Genomic DNA, 24,969 nt, shown 5'->3' with positions numbered 1-24,969 from the left:
CACGATCAGCACCCCCGCCCCAGGAATTTGTTGAGCAGAAAACACGAATCAAAACAAAGGCTTACTTATCGATACAGGTAGTAAAAAAAGAGCACAGATCAATCAAAATATCAAAAACGGTGTCAATAAAATGATTCTTAAAAAATGCTCAATTTCAAAGGAAAAAATATTATAGTCGTAAAAAAAACGAAAAAAATTTACCTTTCCTAACGTTTTTCCTTTCTCTTCTTCCTCTTCCACGTCTTCATCTTCGACCTCGATCAAATTCTGAGATTCTTCATCGTCGAACATGTAATAATCGCCAGAACGAACAGCTGTAAAATCACAACGAGCGATAAGTCTTCGTACATTATAATTTTAGCTCACACTGGTGAAAATATTTACACGTAAATTCAACCTTTTAAAATTATAAAACCTTAACTTACAGCAAAATGCATTTCTTATTTGAAATATAAGGCATCGTTTAAAATAAATACACATAAATAATTACTCAAAAAAACGTATTTGAAAAATCGACGATTTTATATATACACCTTAATTTCGAACTGAAAATCGATCCGCTAAACTAGAAAAGCTATTGGTGCCTGAATCGGTGCAATATTTCGCAATCAGTGCTTAAAATATAGCTATACCAGTGCGACGCCTAAATTACCAGCAACTCGGAGCAGTATGTATTGTACACAATGTTCGGTGACAAAATGCAAAACGCAAAAATTCGTCTGCTCTTTCAAAAAATAATCCGTCGAGGCTTCATCGCGTACGTGACTCGATAAAAACACAAAATCCATCACGCGTATAAATTCGACAAAACGTACGAAAGCTTCGCATTTGGCGGCTCATTTACAACGCTTAAAACGATTTTCAAGCTTCTCTCGTATGTAAGGCATTACATGTATGATGAGACGATACGGACATCGATCTCCTCGGCAATATGGCGTTCGTGTTCCAATGCAGCGAATAAAATCCTATACTGGACTGTCTCCGGTGAGTCGATACGATCGAACCGTACAAAGGTGGTGAAAATGGATGGCACGATTCGTCGAAGGAGAAAGGTCGATGAGACATTGGAGGAGATCCGAACGATATACGTTGAGGTTCGAGGTATCCTTCCAAAGATACGGTCATTATGGCGGAGGTTGGAGTGGGCGGTTGTAGGTAAGAATTTGGACGCGATGCGATGGTCGGTAAGTCTTCTTCGATCGGTGTATGGAATCCTTGCTGCGAAACGGCCGAAGAAATGCTGGGCGATGTTTCCAGGGCTAGTGGAGCTTGAGGCTCTGTTTTTTTATTATTTAAATGAATGTACTCGTATATGTAGATTTTACAAAATAGGGATACATATTGGATTTCTTTCCCATACACGAATTATTAGGTACTTTTTTTTTCATCGAACGAATAAAAAACAATTACTAAAATTGATTAAATATTGTAGACGGGTGTTTTTACGAATTATCTTTTGTTTACCTTCTTGATGGGAACTAGGTTCTTTGGATTTGATTCCTTGGATTTTCTTCTGAGCTGCTTTAATGCTGTCCATCTTGTTCTTGATCTTTTGTAGGACAGTTTTCTCCAGTTCTTGTTGTTTTTGGATTTGTTTTTTGCTCAGTTCTTCGATTAATTCGGCTCCTCTGTGAAATAAGATTATAATATTATTTTTTTTTTTTTTTGGAATTTCCAACACGAGACAAAAATATTATTCTAGCAGCGAATATTTCCGTTGAAAAAAGTAACCAAAGAATGATTTGATTTTTCAGAAAAATGATTACAGCCGAAAAAAATCAAAAAATCAAACGCATTATGTTTTTGTCTTCAAACGAAAAACTGTATACTTTCCAACGCACAAAAAAATGCAACTTCAAATTCTCATTTTCAAAATTATTGATTAATTTTTCCCCATTGGTTTGGACTTTTCTACCATTTAATCCCAGCCAGAGTTGTTTTTCAAAATGTATTGCTTGAACTTTGGACTTCTCCAAGCTAAAAATCCAATTAGGATGAAAATTCAAAGACAACGATCGGGGAAAGGAAGGAGAAGGAGGGTTTCGAAAGTCGCTGAATCGGTTTTCAATATAAAAAGCCATAGAGGGATAAGAATGGTGATTTAGCCCGCGAAAGCTTCAGGGGGCGGAGAGTCTGAATCTTTTCTGATGGAGGGTTCTCAACTGCTCAATGGTACCTTCCATACAAATAACAACCCTGAAGCTCTTGCGAACAAATTCACCCTTTGTTCATCAAAATTGATTTTTTCCAATAAATTCTGATTTACTGTCCTTTTTTCCAGTTTTTAAAATTTTTTACCAAGGTTCACCACTCAAAAAAATCTGAAAAAATTACTGAAAGTAATATGGTCTAAAACACAGTTTTTGGTGAAAAAGTTTTGCCTGAAAGTCTTCTAGGTGCTGAGCTACGGCAATTCTAAGTTTTCTTATGAGCTGTTTGGCTAGAATGCAGTGTATAAAATATGTATCTGAAAAATTTCCACGAATTAGTCTCCATGTTCGCTACACACCACCAAAATGTCAAAATTTTTGGTCAAGTGGATCGTGATTTTCTAAAATGTAGAGGGAGGGGGAGGGGAAGAAAATTTTTTTTGTTTTTTTGTCTTCGAAAAGATATATTTGGATTATATTCAAAATCCAAGCCGAGGGTCGATTCATCAGTCTAACAAGGGAACCTCTTGAGGTGTCACACTCCGATTTGAACGGGACCGCGATTTTTGGAAAGAGCATAGTCTAAACCCCCCAAAACCAAATTTTCAGCTGCCCAAGTTCATTTTTCGATTTTTGGCGAATTTTTTAAAATTCAAAATTGACTGTTTTTAGCGATTTATGTTTTTTTTTTTTTAAAGTACGTACTTGATCAATAAAAATGGTCAAAATAACTCCCAAAACTAATATCAATTACCCAAATCCAAATTTCACCATTTCCAACCATTCTGGAGCCTCCAGCGCGATTTTTCAATTTTTCCAGAATTTTAAATTTGCTCCAGAAGGCGTCAATATGAAGTTGGGCAGCTAAAAATCGAGTTGTATATTACACTCGGCCTGTTTAACGAGTTTATCCACATTTGAGCCGATTTTGAGAGTGACACCTCAGAAGTGGCTTTTTGACCAGCTTTTCTCAAAATTAAAAAATCCAAAAAATCAAAAGTTTCCCGTTTGTGTGGAAATTATTGAAATTCACGCGATCACTGTATTTTGCCCAAAACTAACCCCCCAAATCCAAAATTTTACCATTTCCAGCCATTCTGGAGCCTCCAGCGCGATTTTTCAATTTCTCTAACCAGTTTATCTACATTTGAGCTGATTTTGGGGGTGACACCTCAAGAGTGGTTTTTTGACCAGCTTTTTTCAAAGTTGAAAAAATCCAAAAAATCAAAAGATAACCGTTTGTGAGGAAATTTTTGAAATTTGGGGGAATCGCTGTATTTCTTCAAGAACTAATTCCCGGAGCGCAAATTCTACTATTTCCAGCCTTGTGACTTGATATTCGTAATCAGAGGCATTGAATTATGCAAAGGATACCTCAGTCATCGAAATTGTTTTTTTTTCAAAAAAATGCTGTTTTTAATCCTCCAGTTTTTCATGATTTTTTCCAGTTATTTTTGACCACGGCTCATCAAAAAAAATTTTCTGAAAAAAATTCATATTGGGGGTGGGGGGTGGGGAAGGTCAAAACACGTTTTAAAATGCCAGTTTCGTAGGTGTGCTCATTTATCATCATGCCTAAAAAAAATAAACAAAGTTGAAAAACACCATCTTCAAGGGAAATTATAGGTTGAGGGGGGGGGGGGAGTAAATTTTTTGAGGAATAGCCCACATAGCTACAACATACTAAAAAAATTGCAAAAATTGGTTCACATGGATCTGGCATACTTATTTAAATCTCTATTTCACAAGAAGTCTGATATCTTAAAAATGAAGATGGGGGGGGGTCTGTGGGTCTAAAATTTTACACGTGAAATTTTCTCGAAGGTACCTATCTGTATCTACGCCATGTAAATATCAACCCCGAAGCTCTCGGGGTCCAAACCACCATTTTTATCCCCCTATGATCGTTAATCCTAGGTTCCGAATTCCGAACACTATACTAACCTCGCCGCCAGCACAGCCATAGCTTTAGCTTCGTCTACGATCCGGACGAAATAATGACTAGAAAACAGTCTCTTTTGGAACACCAATAATACAAAGCACAAAGCATCCCATCCGAGTCCACCGGGATCCGATGCCAACGAACAAGTTTCTTTGTTAGCAACTTCGTCGCTACCTGAACATCATGAAGAACATTTATAAATATACCAAAAGTGAATCTCAATAAATAAATCAGCAAAACTCATTGCTTTACGAATACAAAACACTCACTTAATATCGAACTAGGCAAAGCGAAAGTTCTCAAACACGTTATTCCCAGCAAACGAACCATCCAGCAAGCGTTTTGCGCCATAAACGTCATAAATATACATCCTGGGATTTGGAAAAACGCCTTGAAAAATATCACACTCACGTTGTAAACGAGTAATCGATTCCACCTGCCCAAAAAAAAAATCAAATCCGTTAAAAATACGAGTCGATATTTTCATACATAGTAGGGTGATTAATTTACTGACCATTTCAAAATTGTGTTAATTGGTCGCAAATAGAAATCGTTGCCTTGCCAGAGTATCAAAAACGAACCCATAACGTAACCGAATGAGAACAACGTTACGCTATGTGTACCGGCCAGGAAAACCACCGCGCATGAGATCCACAGCAACGAGCACAGTACTCCATGTTTGATGATATCTAAATACGATCTGTAGAAAATACCGATAGTTGAAAACATTTCTCAATTTTTTTCTCGGAAAATCTCCGCAGTTTTAAATTTAAAATACTCGCCTCTTTTCTGAAATAAAATCTGGGATCGGATTAACGTAGGAAGGATTTTCCATCTCGTGAGTAATGGAAGTATTCGAGCCACCGGCGTAACTGCTGTTTCTATCTTGATATTCGATTCTAAATACCTTTGTCTGCCTCGTTACGAACAATAACACCAGGAAATCCCCTAAATTGAACAAAAAATTTACCAAATTAGCTCTCTCGAACAAGATACCAGTCTTATTGTTCCTATAGATTTTATTTCGCGTACATATCAGTTTACTAGCATCCGGTTTACGTTCGCCGATCGGTAAGAACAAATATTCGTAAACATCTACCATAAGTGGGGTCTTCGGGAAGAATTTTTCTATAAAAAAAACAACGCTTGAAAGTAAAATTCGCACTCATCGGTGGATTAAATGATACCATAACAATGCGCAAATTACCAAAACAAAGCTCCGGAGGTAATCCGACGATAATTACGTATTGTAGAGGGATCGTAACAGCGACGAACCAATTGAAGAAGTACCATATCTTCGATAACGTGGCTCGATTGCAAAGCATGAAGAATAGAAGCCAAAACGCGTACACCAATGAGGCCACATTCAAACGATTTCCAATCAACAAAACAATAGAAATAAATGTGATCTGAAAAAATAATCGATGAGAAGATATTCCCAATGCTGTAAGATAATCTTCGAGAAGGTAATTCTCTCACCTCGAGACCAAATCTATAAAATCCGTAATTGAATAGATATTTGATACAAGACAATACACCGGCATTGGCATCTTTGTATGAGATCCTTGGAAATAATATCAATGATCTAGATAAAGGTCTACCCTTCAAATGTCTGATGTATTTCTGTCTGGTGATCACTACAACGTAAATTGTAACTGCCACGATGATCCCTGCGAAGCAAAAAATCATCATCTCACTTTCGTTCTCGTTTCATTTGAAGAATATTCAATATTTTGAGGAGCTTACAAATATATCCAGACAGCAACTGAAGTGTCGTACGATCACTGCTCACTTTATAAAGTCCTAGCCAATCGGATCCATTCAACGTCACAACAGATCTATTTATCGTACAATTAGCCGACCAGTCTTCTCTATGGAAGTGATCGATTTGGAAAATCATTTCAGCTAAAAGCATAACAGCAGCGCTCACCGACATCAGTCTTATTACGATATCTTGAAATTTCGAATTCAGCATCATCGCCAACACAGCGCCCAAAACGAACCCGAAATGAATGGCGTTTACCTGCCAAAAAATAAAAATTCATCTCTCAGTCAAATGATTCATACTTAATTTTTTCTCAATTTCGTCTAATAAATACTGACCTCGGTAACGCTCACGAACATAACCAACACCAGAATGAATTTCTTAACGTGCAATTCCAAGAAAAGCCACAACACTTCGATCGCATTCTTGACAAACAATTTGAACCTATCCAAAGTCTGTAAAGTTCTAACATTCGGAGTACCTGCGAAAAAATATCCACGAAATGATAATTTTCATATGTACGATGCTACACACGTGGAGTCGTGGAATGAAATAAGAAATGTCAACTTACGACCAAACACATGAAAAGATGGTCTGGGCGGTTGAATCTGACTATTTTCCGGATCCACGAGCGTTTTACTCGATTCCGGACTTTGGAGATCATCAGGAGTGCCGTCAGTTTTCGATGATACTTCTTCGGTTTGAGTTGGGTATTCGTCGTCGGACATGATCGAAGGTCTCGATTTAGGTCTCGTTGTACTCGTGCCTCTGCAAAATACGTTTCGTGAAGATATTCGTCGATTTTTGCCCATTCTGGCAGATTCGGGTTCGAGTACGTAGAATGAGAATTACCTGCTTTTGATATCCGATATCATTAGGAAATCTTTGTGGAAATATTTCAATTGGATGACGGTGATGATGACGAAAAATGTAGGAATGATGAGGAAGAAGAATAACTCTCCGGTGTCTCTTTTTTCTAATCCGATGTATTCTTGCCTGAATGAATGAACAGAATTATTAGTAATTTTCTATTTTTATGCATCGATATAAAATGAAGAAAATATTAAATAAACAAAAAAGATACACGTCGATAAATTATTTATGGCTCATTCCATGCTAACTCGAACCAAATATAAAGTATGGCGATTTCGTACAAATTTTTTTGAAAAATTTTCCTCGATGGTCTAGTGAAACAACCAGAATTTCCATTTTGAACCATCAAGGAGGGGGAAAGGGGAAAACGAGCCTTATAATTTCGATAATATAAAACAAATTGGTATTCAGCATCCAAGGGCTCTAAGAAGTTAGACTTCCAACTCAGCACCCTTGAAAATTTTACAAATCTTTTTTTTTTTGGGGGGGGGGAGTCAAAAAATAATAAATATTCGGAACTCATCATCCCCGAATTAGCATTAGAAATTTGAAATTAGTTCGTCTTTGTTCAAAGGAAGATGGGAAAATGTCCAAATAGTAATTTTATTATATTTTCAAATGGTAACCTTCAATTCAACCTTTTATATTCATCGTGAAAAGTTGACACAGTTGAAGTTCAACTTTAAGCTTTTCTGATTTTGATTATTGATTTTGAATCATCAATTATTGATACTCATAAAAATCCTACAAACAGATTTGCTTTAAGCTTATTCAGTCACATAATTCCTACAATTTTCCAATAATATTTTACAAATTTTTCGTTATTTCATTTCAACAAGTTTCGACGTTTTATTTTACACAATTTTCGTTATAAGTAACTGAAATTTCATTGCCTACTTCTAGGTAATTTTCAATAGGTAATCAAACAAAATCGAAAAATATTTTTTTGTCAGTGTTTTCATGAAATTTTCACGTCTTATTACGTTGTTTCAAGTAAATTTTGCATTTTCGCTATTTTTTTTATGTATTTACGTATTTTTTAATTTTTTTATTGTACATATTTTTCAACAATTTTGACACAATTTACGATATTTTATGTAATTTTTTCCAACCTTCGCCTAGTTTTATCAGTTATTGACAATTTTAAATAATTTTAATACTTTTTTCAAGTTTTTTTTTTTTTTTTGTAATTTTCAACGTGTTTTTACGATATTTTATGCTAATTTTTCAAAGAATTTCATCACCATCATCAGTGTTTGGTGATTTTGGATACTTGAGAGAAAATAATGCTTTTCAAGTGTTTTATTATCATTTTCAGCGAGTTTTAGCCATTTTTTTGTGCAGTTTTCTTTCACTGAATTTCAGAGAATTTCGTCAAAAATTCATCATGTTTTTTGTAATTTTTTTCAATTATTTTTTTTTGCCTTTTTTATGCTTTTTTAGCGTTTTTCTATCATATGAATGTGTTTTTCTCTATGTTTTTGCAATTTCCGGTAAACACTCAATTTTTCCAAAACTTTATCAGTACCTAGGTAATTTTTAATGATTTTGATGATTTAAAAAAAAATGTTTTAATGTCATTATAACACATTTTTACGACGTGTTATACAACTTTTTGCAGATTTCAATGAAATTCCACCACTTTTAGAGAATTTCTTGATTTGAAAAATATTTTCATGATTTTACACTCTTTCAACAGGTTTTCAACAATGTTTTATCATGTAATTCTTACTGAAAGTTCTGCCAAATTTCACTGTAATTCAATCATGAGTTGTCTGTAATTTTCAGTGCTTTCAATTTTTTTTTTAGTGTTTCTTTGTCACTTTCAACATTTTTTACGACATTTCATGCAAAAGCAAAACTGGTAAATTTTGCCAAATTTTCTTGAAATTTCGATCATATTTTTGCCAATTTTTGAATGATTTTGATACCTTTACGAGTAGACTTTTTATGCCATTTTTTAACACGTTTTCATGACTTTACTACAATTTTTGATAATTTTTGCCTAATTTTCCTAAAATTTCATCAATTTCTACTTATTTTCAATGATTAAAATGCTCTTCAAATTTTTTTTTTTTGCAAACTCAAGTATTTCAAAATTTTTTTGGAGAATTTTCTTTAAATTTTGCAAACTGTTCTAATTTGAGCTGATAAAACACTCAAACAGATCTGATCACTATCCAGTCTTTTTTCAGATCTCACTACAATTTTTTAAAAATTTGTGCTTGATTGAATTTGAAAAACCGCTCATTTAATTCTATTTTAGGTTTCGAATCAGCTAAGTAGGTAGGTATTCTACAGCTACAGTAATAAATTTGAGAGTTTGAAAAAAAAGAATCAATTGTTCATTTTTTACTCACCACTGCTCACCGACTCCAATATTCTTCCATAACTCGGGTATACCTTCGAACTGGAACGTGTATATCATAACTAATATTATCATCGAAATGATGATCACCGTCAGCCAGAATCCATACATCATTTTTCTCCATATTACCCACGATAACTGAAATTATATCCATACTTTATTAACATGCACAATTGCACATCATCTAGGTACATACATAATTAATATCATGAATAATCGAACAGGTAGGTACCTGATTGATACAAGTACGTACAAAAAAAATCCGAATCCCACAATTTGTAAACCCAAAACAATCGTACCAACATACCTGGAATGTAACGACAAATATCAACGCCAAAGCTGTATACATGATTCTGAACAACGTCATTTTCGTGCCACTGCCGTAAACACCGATGGCGAATAAAGTTATGGTAACGATCCATATCCAAAACTTGGTCAACAATTTACGTATCCTTTCGCCAAATTTCTGTATGATTTGTCCACCTTTGGAAGTCGGATCTCCTCCCATAGCTGTCGAATCATCACAATGGAAAATATGTAAACATACCGAACTATCGACATCGTCGTTCCGACGCGAACGATATATTACTCGCGACATCTACCAATATATTATGCTTATTATAGCATCACTTTAAATTTTAGGTAGGTATAGGTATAACCTACGATGTAGTCGTATTTTGTAAACGAAGTCCGCAATTATTTTTCAACACGTTTAAAAAAAAGCACTAAATAGATTAATTACTAATTCATTCTAAGTGTAGGTAGGTATAAGAATGTACGTATAGCTAATAGGTATACGATAGTACGTATAAACATTACAGGGCTAATTAACATTCGAAACTTATTTAATTAGTGGGGTTTTCGAGCTCAACCGAGTAACTAAATGGGCGGAGAGTCATAGGTGAAATTTTTTCCAAGTACATAGATAGTAATGAGGCGACTCGACTGTCGATCATGCATACAAGATGCGATTAGAATACGAGGATATAACCAATGAAGACGAAGATACGTAATTTTATTTGCGGAATGATAGGAATGAAAAAAAAAATATCTTACAGAGTATTTTTCATTTTAAATACTGTTCAACTTTGGCAGAATCATTTTCTTCACCGAACTACTCGTCAGATCGTTTATCGTACTTTTTTTTATGCTTCATCGTTTCTAAATTCAAAATGTTTAGGTGGTAGAATGAAATTTTAATATGCTTTCAACGTCCAGTAGCCTTCCTACCGTGTCGCTTTTCAAGACGAGAAAGAATTCAGAGTTCGAAGAGAGAGGGGAAGGGAGGCTGATAAAAGTTTTTCGAATTACATTAAAAAAAACACAAATTTTTTACATCTTTACTGCATGTGGATAAACCTTCCTCTCACAGATTAACTTTTTTTCAGCTACCTATTCAAAAAAGGATACTTCATCCCTCCTCTGAATATTTAAGTAGTTTGCAGTGACTAATCTACATGAGCGTTTTCCGAGTTCAACCCCTCCCCACCCCTCACTGAAGTCCGAAATACACACCCGAGTGCATGAAAATACAAATAGTATCCCTGTTTTTTTTTTTTTTAGAAACGATAGACCATTATTTGTTGACCCTCACTTCGTTCAAGCAGTAATTAACTAATTACGAATATTTTTTTGGTGAAAATATTGCTGTATTTTCAGAAACTTCCTGGAAAGTACATACCTACTACAATTTTTGACAAAACCTCCTCCATAATTCATCCTGGATACACCACTGAATATTTTACTTTTCTATGTTTTTTTTCTGTCCAATTCATTTAAGTCAAATTTTCAAATTTTTATTCTCATTATTTATTTGTTTTTTCAAAGAAATCATGACTTTTCAAGTACTTTTTTCAAAAATTACATAAGAGTTCGTCACAAAAATGACTCAAATTATCAATTTTTTAAGCAAAAAGTTTGTCTAGTTTTTCAGATAAATTAGTTTTCTTGATTTTCAGGATCCATTTCCCTAATTTTTTAGAACTTTTAAACATTAATCACATAAAGAACGTCCTAATTTATTTTTCTGATTTGTTTTCGCAATTTTTCTTGGTTTTACTCAATCAGCCTCTCTGAAAATTAAGTAGTTCCAAGAGTCTCCAAAGATTGAAAAAAATACTACATATAAGTGTGTATATGAATTTTAAAAAAAATCAAATTATTGAATTGATTTGCCTATATTATGCATTAAAATTCTTTTGAATAACCATTTTTTGCATAAAAAATTACTCCCAGCTCTTCAAGCAATGTTGGTCCTCCTGTATAAAGCTCTTCAAAATTGAAAAAAAAAAATTAATAAAACAGAAGCCAGTAAAAAATTTTTAAATACTGTGAGCTTTTCAAATAACATTATTTTCAAGAAAAAAAGCTCTCCAGGTTCCAAACAATTTTGGTCTTTCTGTAATGAGCTTCCGCAGCTGAAAATATTTAAAAAAAAAAGAAAAAAAAAGAAAACAAACACAATAACTTTCAATTTTTGAGTTGAACCTGCTCTAAAAATAACAACCTTTTTGAAAAAATCCTGAATTTCAATATTTTGGGCATCCAACAACAAAAAATAATCATTTTTTTGCCTATTCGAAAATTCTAAATAGAAAGTTGGAGATTTGATGAGACCTATAGAAAGTTTCCAACAGATGTTTCCCTTCACTCCACCAGAGTTTCAAAAAAATGCGCAATATAGAATAATATCTGTACAAAGCTCTCCAAAATTGAAAAAAATACAAGTAAAACAGAAGCCATTAAAAAATTTTCAAGTTCTGGGCCAAAAGCCTTCCAAATAACATTATTTTCAAGAAAAAATCTCTCCCAGTTCCCAAACAATTTTAGTCTTACTGTAAAGAGCTTCCACAGCTGAAAATAATCAAAAACAAAAAACAAACAAACAAACAAAATTTCAATAACTTTCAATTTTTGGGTCAGCTAGAACCGCTCCAAATATTAATTTTTTTGAAAAAATCCCGAATTTCAATATTTTGAACACCTATCAACTAATAATTTTGAATTATCTATTCGAAAATTTGAGATTCAAGGTGACCTAAAATTTTTTCAACATATTTTTCACTTCACTCCTCCACAGTCTCAAAAAAGTACACAATATAGAATAATATTACGAGTTTTAAATTTAAGCCCATTGAAAAGTCATCGAATAGTGCACCAAATTAGTTCCTTAGTAAATTAGATGCATTTTATCAACAAACATCTCGCCGATTACGAAAACTTTACGATACTTCATGTCATTTCTCACCAATAAGAACTCACAGATTTGTATCTAGGACTAAAATTTCACCCAAGGTTCAATTTAAAAAAATACCGACACCTTTCAATAATTTTGAATTCAAGGTTCTTTATTTCGCAGTCGTTTTTCATTTGAACCGGTCGAAAATCGATTCTGCAATCAAAAATGGGGATTATGATTTTCAACACAGGTACACAGATCCGAAATTATTTCTTTCCGTCGCAGATCCAGAATAAATACGCGTTTCTGCACGATTTACTGTAGATAGAGCGAGAAGGAAAGGGGTGATTGAAAATCACGTCACCAATCCTATCGCACGTAAGTGTGTCACATTAGACGATAACAAAATCATGAAAAAATCGTTGAAAGAAACCGTACAGAGACAGACACAATGAACGATTGGAATTTGCGAAAAATAATTTTCAAAATTTAAAACCGGGAATCCTCGAGTAGACTAAATAGCATTATTGAATTTTAACTCAGAAAATTTGGCAATTATAACAACTTCTATACAATTATTTATGAAACACCGACAGTTGAAAATGATAAGCTCATTATTCGGTCTTGGCATCGCGAATTTTGATAAAATTGACAGCAAAAAAATTCTAATATCAATGAAAAAATCACAAAACTCATCCAAAATCAAATCAAAACAAACGTAAATCCACTAATAAATAAATTAAAAACAAATAACACAAAAATACATCAATAACGATCATCGTACCGTCGGCATCTTCTAATCTTCGATACTCGTACATTTTTCACGCGCAAATTTTGTAACCACATCCGCACAACTCGAGAGAATTTTTCAAATAAACCGCTCATTTTCACCATCGATCAAAACTTTCGATTGCATAAAAGCACAACTCACTCTAGAATATATTTACAAACATCCTCACAATACATAATATTTCACAAACGAATAAATCCTTCGATCTACTTCTTAACACAAATACGAGCACTGATTACAAAACCTTCGAATTGAATTGAACTAAGAAATGAAAAATACTATACCAGGGATATCGAATCTCTCGTACGTATGTCCATCTGGTTTCATCATTTTCGAAACGTACTGTAAATTCTACCCAATTTGTTTATTTACGAAAATTTAATAACAACGTGACTCATCCCGAAAACCAAGTTTTAGCTTACAGAAAGTATGCAGTAAGGAATACCTATTTACACGACATGTCTAAGTCTCGCGCACCAGTCACGGTAACTAGTTCGCTGGTACTGAAAGCTCTTATCATGAGCAAACCTCGGTGATAAATTACACAATATAAAGGCGTAGACTGAAAGCTAAAGGTTATCAGTGACTAGTTAAATAAAAGTACCTACAAATACTTCAAACTTATATGTACTAATATGCGATCTGTTAAGAAACGCGAGGTACGCGGTAGATCATCATAAATGGGTTATTAACAAAAAAAAAAAAAAAAAAACTTCAGAGGTAATAAGGACACCTATCTATGTACTTTGATATATTCCTAATAAATCTATTCTACATACACACAACATTCTAACGTGTTATGGAACGTCATCAACGAGTAAGAAAAAATATTTACCTGTAGCTGTACCAACTGTCACGTGTACCGGTGCCATCATATGAGCTACTGTAGACGTACTACGTGATTCTTGTCTTTCCTGCATGTACTGACGCATCGTAATCCAAAACATGGTCGTGAACAGAGTCTATACGAACAGAGGTAAAAAATAGAATATGAAATGCATCTTATTCATCGTCACATATCTCATATTTATAAATCGATGATGAATAATTTTTTCTCACAACTTGTGAACTTGAAAATCGATAAAATTTTATTATTACGGTGTAAGCTCCCATATCCCGATGCGTAGGATTTGAACACAGAAAGGGACATCGTTTCGACTCGACTTGTTATTGAAAATTTAATTTCTCAAAAAATTTATTGACCGTATTTACATAAACAAATGCGCAAACGATCTACGAATAACTCGAAGCAGATGTCCAACATCCGCATCACTCAACATCGTTTCTTTTGTAATAATTATCGATGATTTACGAGTACCAAACCAATTTATTACCACAACTCGTACCTACCTTCACAGCCAACGGAACAACTGGAAAATCACTCTTTTCGAAACCCAGTTGTTTGAGATCATCGACGTTGAATATTTTACTCGGTAATTCGTCGTTGTTCAAATCCATACCGAAAAGGAACTGCGACAGTAACAAGAATTCCGCGTAGAATATCAAGAAAGGAGAAGAACGAAGCATCGACTGTCTTTGATTTGGAACCATCCATAGAATAATGGCACCCAGAAGTAAGAAGAACGTCAGCCAGCTGTGATATGTGATACTCCAGGTCTACAGAGGAGAGAAAAAACGAAAAATTAATATTTATGAATATTGTCTTCATCGTACGCCGAACTTTTCGAGTGATTGTAATTACCATCATGATGATATTTGTGCCAATGTACGAGGTACGAGTAATGAATCCGATAACGGTAATGAAAGCGTCCATTAGATATTCCATTATGTCTACTTTCAACGATTCTTCAGCTGCAAGCAAAATAAAGTCGTAAGAATGAAGAATAATTTGAATGCGAAAGCATAGATTGAATTATTCGAATGAAAATTAAGGTACTTGACAACACTGATTATAAGTGAAAAGAGACAGAAATTAATTAAATTTACGTAAAATTGAGCAAAACTTGCCAAAAAATGCGTATAAAATGTCATTAAAATTCGTTAAATGACACGAAAATAACGTCGAGCAGTTCAACGGTTGATGAAATGACTCAAAATTTGAGCAAAATCTTGCAAAAATTACCTAGATTACAGACAATTCTCAAACAATTTTTTTTTAATGCATAACTATCCTAAAAATTGATACATTAAGTTATCATTCAGCAATTATTAAAAATTATCATTTAATTAGTGAAAAACGAGCCAAATTTACAAAAAATTTTGCAAAAATTGGTTAAAATATCATAATGACTGTACAAATCTCAAAATCAAGGCAAAATCTTGAAAAAATAAGGACTGAAAAAAAAACGAAAAATATGTTGAAAATTGCGAAAAATTGATCAAAATATAATTAGATTAAAATGTTTGTCAAAAAAATTACAGAAAAAAATAAAAAAACGTAAAATTGGGGTAAAAATTACTCAAAAATTAGCAATTTATAATAATGACTCAAAATTTCAACAAAATTTTGCAAAAATTCCCTCGAGGCTCGAAAATTGAAAATTTTTTAAATTAATCAAACATCATCAAACTTCAACGAAATTTTTGCTAGAAATAAATCATTCATTAGCAATTGAATTCATTATTGAAAACGACTGTAAATGTGAACAAATCAGGTTAAATTGAGCAAAAACTTGTGAAAATTATTTAAAAATTTATTAAAAGGTCATGAATGACCAAAAGTTGATACATTATACTTATAACATAACGGAGTTTAAAAGAAATCTCGTAAAAAAGCTCGAAAAATATACTCTTTCAAAATCTTTGAAAATTACAAAAATAAGGATCAAAAATTGATGAAAATGAAATTTTGCAAATAAATACCAAAAATGGTTGAATTTTGGTAAACTTTGAGTAGAGTAAAAATCAAACAAATTCTGAAAACGTGCGTCAAATTGTTTGAAATGACATAAACTCAATTTAAAATTGACGAATAACATTAAAACTGAAATTTTTAGTTACTTTTTCTCGCAAAGACTACGAAAAATGAAAAAAAAAACTTGTTTTTTTATGAAAAAATACATTTTACAAATAGGTAGGGAAGGAGGATGAAAATGAGGGGGGAGGGGGTTTCGAAAATAATTTAATATGAAGAAAACAACTACAATAAAACACACAAAAATTATACCTTCATGATTTTTTTCAAAAAATTCGTTAAAATTAAAATGAACCAGAATACAATTTTTCGAGTAAAAATATTCGAGTAAATTTAATTTTTAGAGTTGCAGGTGCTCAATTGCACATTTTTAAATAAGATTTCCAGAGTTGTAGTTGCCAAATTGAAAATTTCGGAATTTAGAGACATTTTTCTGGAAAAAATTTGGCCATCAAAACATGAACTTCACTTCAGTGTCAAAACGTGATTTTAATTCGAACGTAAGCAAGGAGAAAGGGGCTTTTTGGAATCATTTGTAATATCTACAATTTTTAGATCGTCTTAGAGAACTTAAAATCCTAAAGGACTCTAAATCTTTGTTAGGGCGACTGCAATATTTTTTGGATGCTACCCTATTAGGTTCATATTTCATATACTTTGGTATAGAAAAATGAGTAAGATCGCTGACTAAATGACCGAGTAGTTCCCTCGTTGAAGAGCTGAACACCTCACAACGTTTTCTTGAAATCATTTTCCCAACTATTTTTCATCGAAACTCGCCACATTTCGAGTAAAAAAAAGGGGAAAATTCGAAGCAATGATCGCAGAAGTGGACAAAAATAATTTCAATCAGTGTTGCCAATTAACCAATCCTCAATCCGAACCTAACACGAAAAATGAAACTTCTTTCCTCGCTTGTAAATCACAATCAAGGACACATTTCCATTGAAATCAAACAAAAAAAAAAAAAAACTCGATCTAACCTTCGTTAGTTTCATCAATAGTCTTTGGCACCTCCTTCTCCGAAGTATTAGCAACGGTAATACTTCCATGGGAATCTTGACTCATGGTTGAATTGGCCGAACGTCGATACAAAGATTCCCGTCCTCTTATCAACTGCAAAAACGAATAAAAAAAATTAACGTATCGTCTCGAAAACACGAGTAGGTAATCTCATCGTGAACAAAAAATTAACCAAGGCAAACACTCAAACAAAACATAAAAGTGTCGGTAAGTAAATTTAAACCGATATTATACATTAATAAAAATACATTTTGGAAAACTCTCAATTTCCTCCCGTTAAAAATTGCCAACATTTTCCCACCATTTAGCTTTTAATTTTGCCCACAATAAAATCCACGCTATGGTACAGCGCATATAAAATGGGTAATTAAAATCATTATGTGAAATCATTATTAGTATATGTGTAGGTAAAGCAATCGAGGAATAAATAAAATCATCATGCAAACTACCATAATCCAATTCTCTAATCAACGTCGTAAAACTTTGTCAAAAAATGCAACATTCGAAATGCGGTGCAAACTAAAAATACTGATACGTTCACCAAAGATTAATACATTTCAAATCCAACTCCAAGTGATACAAAATATGTGTACATGCGAAGCTTTTCATATCACTTACCAAAGACATATGTATGTATTATATACGCAGAATCAATTCAATATTCTCACTATAAAGTTTTTTTCCAGCAAAAAATAAACACATCGATCATTAAAAGCAAATTTTTAAACGTCGTATAGCCTAAATAAAATACACAAAGATGAAAACACTTTTAACCCCACGACCCCGCAGTCCAAATTTTGAATTTGCCATTCATTAGTGAGCGAAAATAACAAGGGTATATCAAAAAACAAACCCATGCATTTCAGAATAAAAAGAAAAAAAAACAAACAGACAGAAAATAAGTGAAAAGAAAAAATTAGGTAAAATCGATCAAAGCCAAACCGTAACCAAATTTGCATTCATACCTGAGAAAATTTTGGCCTTTTTCTAACCGTTACCTGAGAATAAATAAGGTGAAAATGCGTATTATTTTATGGAAATGATGACACGTGCATTTTCATGCCAAGTTATAGACAACATTACACCATTAATACATTCCTATTAACTTAAGATGAAACTAATGAAACCGTTTCGGTTACAGCAGATGAATCATGTCCTCATATAGAATCCGAAAAAGAAAGAAAAAGGCTTCTTACATAAAAATACGATATTCTTTTCGCCAATTTCCATCAAAAAAAAAGGAACACAATCGCAGAGAATATCGCGATCAGTAACGAGTTGTGTAGATAAAATATCAACTAAATAGGTAACGACATTTCAGATACATACGGGAGTTGATTCGTTTGGGCTCCGAACCGCAGCATTTTCAAGCAAACGTTTTTTCAATGCCTAAAAAACAAAAACACTCGGATTTTCAACAAAAAAAAAAGTGCAAAAAGCCACGAAGTGAATTATTACACCTAAATCCAATACAAATTTACACATTAAGCTAATTTTTAATTAGTAGTATTGGCTCGTGTGCTTCGTCTGATGTCTCGTGGTTGATGAGTAATAAAAATCATAAACGAAATAGGTACCTATTAAAGTATATAATTATTGTATTGTCAAACATTAAACTTGAGGGCAGAAAAAAAGCAAGATTGATTCTCTCGTTCGAATCGAAAATCAATAACAAATTTGAATTTTGAGTCTTCAAAAATCATATTTTTTCATAATTTATACAGGGTGTCTACCAAAATTTGATACTCAAAAATCACGACTTTTCGCGACATTTCTTTTGCGACTTTTTTCTCAGTACGCCCTCCCCCATTTTTTAACAAAAAAAAACCTGGGTTTCCAATAAAGTTCATACTTTTTTTAATGGAGTTTTTGGCCAACTTTCAGTAGTTCCCACGTGACATAATATAAGAGATGTTTTTAAAATTTCTGATAATAAACGCAAGTTTTTTGCAACTTACGCGATCTTTTTTTTTCAAAATCGCGACTTTCGCGACCTGGTAGACACCCTGATGATACTTATCATCTGAGATTTGTGTATGTTTTTAGTATACAACTGAAAAACAAAATATATCATTCGAAATTGAAATCAAGAAATTGATTTTTTGTGTGTGTGTGGGGGGGGGGGGATGTTTTTAAAATTATAAGTTGGGGACGATTTTTAGCGACTTTTTGGTGATTTTTGGTAGGTAATAATCGCAACTTTTTCGCAACATTCGCGATCTTTTTCTTTTTCAAAATCGCGACTTTCGCGACCTGGTAGACACCCTGTGATATCATCTGAGACTTATGTATGTTTTTAGTATCCAACCTAAAAACAAAATAAATCATCAAAATTGAAATAAAAAAAATTGAGGGGAAGGGGGCGGTAGGGGGGTTAATTTTATTTTTTTTTCAAATTCTAGAAATGACCAAAATCTGAACCCTCCCTTCTCCCAGCTCAGGAATTTTTTCTACATGCCGAAAGAAAATTGTTAAAGAGTCGACTCACGACAACCCCTTGGAAATGATTTCTCAGAACTTTTATGACTAATGCGAGGAAGAAAAAAGCCTATACCTATTCACCTTTTCTTAATTTTTCATCAACACAAAAGGGTACAAAAGTTCCCTTTTATTATTTAACCAGCTGACCAGACATTTATTCGTCATCGAGGCAACGTGCCATAGTCAATACAGACACGAGGGATTCTCGGAAAATGATAAAAAGCCATTAAACGTCCATCCGTGACACTATAAAAATTGGCCATTCTCAACGATCCCTTTCCCTACCCACGATAAATGTCACTACCTACCTATATGCGAAAAGGGAACCACGACTATTGTACGATGCACATAAAGAGCCAATACGCAGTTTTTACTATAAGCCAAAGCGAATCGCCAAATTACCAACATACCTATAATACCTCTAAGTATATTATACACATGTAAAAACCATGAACCTATGACTCAGGATACCCCACAACCCTAATTTATTCGAACCAAGAACCAATATTACTAAAGTACTAATAAGATCGGGATGAAAATAAAGGGCACGATACAGCATTTATACAGCGCATCTTGGCAGCGATGAGAAGAAAAATCTCGGTGATTTTGCTATAAACAGCCGGGTGATTTGAAAAAACACACTTTTGTATAAAATTTCATGAAAATTTTTTCGCGTACTCTCACTTGACGCGTAGCTAGACGCCATCTGTTAGTTTTGTTACGAAATAACGAGCCTTTTTGACCTTTTTGAGAAAGTCGAGTGGTTTTTATTTGCCGCGTCATTCCTTCGGGCTGCTTCTTTAAATATTCCTGCGTATTATAGGTATACAATACATACAATAACATAGAATATTGCACGTGGATTTTGCCATAATATTCGACAATTTATAAGCACACAAAATTCCTATGTACTGCAGATACATTGTATGTTTCCAATTACTCATATTCCTGAGTATACGACAACACTTGAAATTAATCGATGATCCAGTATCGAACTGAACTAGTTCGACGAATGATTCTCGCTCGCAAATAAACACATCGTGTGTTTTTTCCTTGCCGGTAAATTTAGCAGCTCTGGTAACCTTTCGCTATGCATTATAAAACGTAATACGATATCATTATCACTATACAAATAAACACGATTTTATTGACACAACTGAACGAACGACTGGTTACGCGTTTTAAGCGATGAACGAGGGGATCACTACGAAGGAATATTCGGAATATTTCAGTAATTTCGACGATTCCATGTACTTGAAATCGTTGCAAAAATTTTCTAGTCGAAATTTTTCAAGTAGAATGCACTATAACTTGAAAATTGAATCGACTTTGGTACGTTGAACGACCAAGAATACAATTTTTTGAACGTGAGTCATGACGAGATGAATCAATGGTTACCTATTTCTTCATTATCGGTTATCGATTTTGATCAACAATAACAATTCCGGAAAAAATTAGGAAGAGAATTCTAATTGTAGATCGTGGATAATTCTTCGATGAAGCTTTGACAAAAAATCGAGGTTTAATATCTTCCTTTCTTGTACCTACTTATATATTTCCAACTAATTGGTCCATGAATTGGGGCAGACTGGAGCTTGAAATTCAAAATAGATTCAGACAAGCTCCGATATTAAAATGATGAATAAACAGCACTTTAAATTGATTTTTGACAAATTTTTAAAAAATTAAAAAATTTTGAAATTGATTATTTTTTACAAAAATGTAGCCATACTTAATATTTTAAAATAAAGTAGGTAATTACCTACATTAGAAAAAAACGTATGAGATTCTGATTTTCTTTACTATTTTTCGAAATCTCATCGATTTATTTTGTTCCACAAGAGACTCCAGATCATCCGAGCCCTCCAAATGCAAAAAAATGCTAAATATCAGCCTTCTACATCAAAAAAAGAAAAGATGAAACCAGTTGTCTTGCCTTCAAATTGCTCAAGGACTCTGAATTTTGGAAATTATCATACAATTTTAATTTCTATCAATTAACTCCTGTTTTAGTTTTTTTTTTTTTTTTTTTTTTTTTACTATTTCCACGCTCCTCCACTCATTCCTAAAAATTTAGACATATGCAATATTTGGATTAAAATCGTGATCACTCAAATCCTAAATTTCAAAATTTCGGTCGAGAAGTTCTGCAAAATGATCTTTTTTAAATTGTTGAAAAACTGAAATTTTGGAGCTCACAATTTGTCAAACATACAAAACAGTAGAGATTTTAAAGCTCTACAATGTTAGTTCTCTTCATTTTTTTCATTTTAGTTGAATTTTCCAATAATTTCTCCTCGGGCTTGTACTCATTTTATGCAGAAAAAAGTAAAAGAAGTCAAATTTTCATTGATAACACTTAATTTTAGTTGAATTTTCCAATAATTTCTCCTCAGGCTTGTACTCATTTTATCCAGAAAAAAGTAACTCTGATAAGCTATCAAAAAATCTCGAAAAATTACCCAAAATGTAAACAAAAAAGAAACAAGACATGGGCAAAACATTTAACGCAGAAAAAATTTTCAAAAAAAAAACAGAACCGTTTGTTTTTAATTAAAATCTGAAAATGGAACACGATAGAAACTTGCACAATTTTAGCAAAAAAAAGTGATACTTCTTCGCGATTTTCGTCAAACGTTAATTTTGCAATTTTTTAGTTGAAAAAATCAAGATTTTTGGACAATTTCGGGCAACAAAGTGAGAATTTTGCTGTGTCTGGCAAAAAACGAAACTTTTGACAATTTTAGCGAAAGGAAAGTTTTTTTTTTTTTTTTTTAGCAATTTCTAGTAAAAATAAAGCAACACATTATGACAAATTTTTGGAAAAGAGTGAGATATTTTTAATTTTTTTGCAAGAAAATCACAACTTTTAGCAATTTTTGGCAAAAAATGAGACTTCTTAGGGAATTAAGGCAAAAGACAAGACTTTTGCTACTTTTGACAGAAAAACGATAATTTTAGCAAAGGGAGGACTTCCTAGAAAATTTTGACAATTTTGCTCAAAGGCGGAAATTTTTGACAAAAAAAATTTGAAAAATGCAAGACTTTGACAATTTTTGTAAAAAGCCGAACTTCTGGGAAATTTTTAGTAAAAGAGAAACTTTTGGATAATTTTTTTCACGAAAAAAGAGAGATTTTGTAGCAATTTTGTTAACAACGAGAATTTTTGTAGAAGAGAAAGACGTTGACAATTTTGGCAAAAAAGTGATATTTTTTCGCAATTTTTACGTAGGTATCAAAAAAGTTATGCTGTTTATAACTTTTTGGTAAAAATTGGGACGTTTCGATAATTTTTGGCAAAAAAACCTCAAATTTTGATGTGGTCAATTTTTGTTTGAAAAAGTGTGATTTTTTAGAAATTTCGCTAAAAAAGCGAGCTAATTTGTCAAGTTTTTGCAAAAGCATGAATTTTTTGACAATTATTGGAAAAAAATGACTTTTTGCCATTTCGACATGACTTTCTATTTTTGGTAATTTTTGACAATCCCTGCCAAAAAAGCGATACTCACTTTGGGGATTTTTTTCGGAAAAAAATGAGACTTTTAGGATTTTTTTGCAAGAACAATAGTTTTTAGAAATTTTGGCAAGAAAGGAGGCTCTTTGATTGAAAAAGGCGGGATTTTTGGCGATTTTAGAATGGGGGGAGAGGGGAACGAAATATTCTTCCTCGTTTTCTTCACAAAGTAAAACCGAAATTTGGGAAAATTAAATTTTGTAAAATTTTTAAAAATTTACTTGAACCAAAATTTTAAAAAAAGCAACCGAGTACGAGACCTGAACACCAGCTCAGAATATTTCAAAAACAAAGATTCTCAGAAAACAACGAATTGCCTTCATTGATGGTGCATTTCACGATCTAAAATTTTGTTTTTTTTTTATTAATTTTTTTTCAGAACCCCTAGTTTTTCCAAAAAAAAAAAAAAACGATATTTGAGTTGAAAAAATTTGAAAAATCAACTTTTCAACCTGTAGCACTCTGAAAAATATCATTGAAAAAAATACTGTGAAGGGATGCACAATTTCTCTCTACACTAGGCATTGATTAGTGTCCCTAGATTGTGAACTGATGTCAACGTACACGTTCGAAGCGCACTACTTCATTGCTACAGACAACAGATTTGAACTACTAATATAGGAGATTATTAATTATACCCATCGATACATTGTTTCTACCTACATTTCTCTACATGGTTCTACGTCCTTCTCCACATATACTTTCCATTAAGTATACACGATACGATACAAACGCTACAGCAACACTTTAAAGGCACAGAAGAAGGTATCACCATTACACGAAGTAAGTAAAATGCTATGTCAGTTACACCATGAGTAGTACGAGTAATTAAGCGTCGCTTCGACGAATGAATCCAAAAAAATATATATGAGTTACCATCAAAATAGGAAAATGTGTGTTTTAAAAGTAGGTACACAGATTGAAGTACAGGTACCCGATTTTCTACTTACCGATACGAAAAGCAAAAGTCTCGATTCGTAGATCAACAGGTAATAAAGTATTAATAAGGCGAAGGGTAGAGCAAACGATGGCCATTTCAATCCTTTGTTTAACAAATACACTCTCGAATCTTGACTGCAATTAGTGATGTGCAAAGCTTGAAGACCGAAGTATCTGAAAAACTTCATATTAGAATCTGAGACAAGATTTTGTATTCATTCCGTTAGGTATAGGTATAGGCACCTGGGTACTTGATAATTCGGCGGCAACAACTCCTGTATCCATTCGGTCTGGTAGCAAAATATGGCCAACACGTAAAAAAATATTATAACGCAGGTCAGTCGGCACAATATGGCGAATTTTCTATTCAGATCCTTATAACAAGCCCAATACGTGATACTGGCCAAGAAAATGACGTAAAACAATCCACTGGTTATCGATGGAACCAGAATACTAGCAAAACACAGCATAGCTAACGCCACGTATTTACCTGAAGAAACATACAAAACTCTCGATCAAATTCTTCCAATTTCAATTTTCATTTTAAGAAAAAAACAACGGCCTTTTCCCATACCAATAATCGTCAAAGCAATCAGAGCTTTTTTCTGCATCAGCGATCGCCTCACATCGGCGCTAGTCTCCGGTGGCTGCATCATCGTTTCTAGTAACCCTTGTTCGGGGTTATCGGCGTCTGGATTTTTTGGATTTAGACGATCGCATATGATGTAGACGAAAAACGAAGCGAACAAGGCGATCACCTCGGGAGCTATGTGGATCAGACAGTCCCATATTCCTAGCGAATTATAACGAATAAATCCAATATGCCTGAACAGCTTCTCTAATTCACCACCTATGTAGCAAAAAAAATGAAAATTGCTCTAAAAATCATAGTACGAAATACTCGTAAAATCAACAAATTTATTCGAGTAACTACATCCATCAATGACGTCGACTCGCTTATCGAGAGTTATAGGCATCAAGATTACGACACAATCGTGCCAGTATAATCGCAACACCTGATTACTAAAGTAAGGTTAAGGCTGAGTTCATTTTGTTTTAATGTTGTGAAGT

General features: G+C 33.2%; 1 protein-coding gene across 6 annotated transcripts in view; it reads right to left on the bottom strand.

The window, feature by feature from the left end:
• Window positions 1-24,969, bottom strand: part of Piezo (piezo) — a 58,483-nt gene that overhangs the window by 15,035 nt on the left and 18,479 nt on the right. For 4 of the 6 annotated variants that reach the window (XM_065370787.1, XM_065370791.1, XM_065370789.1 and 1 more), the window contains 24 exons: window positions 24,473-24,748; window positions 24,142-24,388; window positions 23,910-24,072; window positions 18,294-18,353; window positions 17,930-17,962; window positions 16,925-17,057; window positions 14,769-14,878; window positions 14,417-14,683; window positions 13,902-14,028; window positions 9,406-9,608; window positions 9,091-9,236; window positions 6,710-6,853; window positions 6,429-6,625; window positions 6,196-6,338; window positions 5,839-6,115; window positions 5,572-5,762; window positions 5,300-5,501; window positions 5,125-5,220; window positions 4,875-5,040; window positions 4,607-4,792; window positions 4,362-4,528; window positions 4,095-4,266; window positions 1,465-1,628; window positions 202-314 (listed from right to left, as the gene is read on the bottom strand). In XM_065370787.1, the coding sequence (XP_065226859.1) occupies window positions 202-314; window positions 1,465-1,628; window positions 4,095-4,266; window positions 4,362-4,528; window positions 4,607-4,792; window positions 4,875-5,040; window positions 5,125-5,220; window positions 5,300-5,501; window positions 5,572-5,762; window positions 5,839-6,115; window positions 6,196-6,338; window positions 6,429-6,625; window positions 6,710-6,853; window positions 9,091-9,236; window positions 9,406-9,608; window positions 13,902-14,028; window positions 14,417-14,683; window positions 14,769-14,878; window positions 16,925-17,057; window positions 17,930-17,962; window positions 18,294-18,353; window positions 23,910-24,072; window positions 24,142-24,388; window positions 24,473-24,748 (3,983 nt within the window). The remainder of the gene's footprint in view (window positions 1-201; window positions 315-1,464; window positions 1,629-4,094; window positions 4,267-4,361; window positions 4,529-4,606; window positions 4,793-4,874; window positions 5,041-5,124; window positions 5,221-5,299; window positions 5,502-5,571; window positions 5,763-5,838; window positions 6,116-6,195; window positions 6,339-6,428; window positions 6,626-6,709; window positions 6,854-9,090; window positions 9,237-9,405; window positions 9,609-13,901; window positions 14,029-14,416; window positions 14,684-14,768; window positions 14,879-16,924; window positions 17,058-17,929; window positions 17,963-18,293; window positions 18,354-23,909; window positions 24,073-24,141; window positions 24,389-24,472; window positions 24,749-24,969) is intronic. The other 2 variants (XM_065370788.1, XM_065370790.1) reach the window with 2 other exon arrangements.

The sequence above is a fragment of the Planococcus citri genome, chromosome 1, assembly GCF_950023065.1.
Source record: "Planococcus citri chromosome 1, ihPlaCitr1.1, whole genome shotgun sequence".
Lineage (NCBI taxonomy): Eukaryota > Metazoa > Arthropoda > Insecta > Hemiptera > Pseudococcidae > Planococcus > Planococcus citri.
This window is presented reverse-complemented; position numbering and strand designations above follow the sequence as displayed.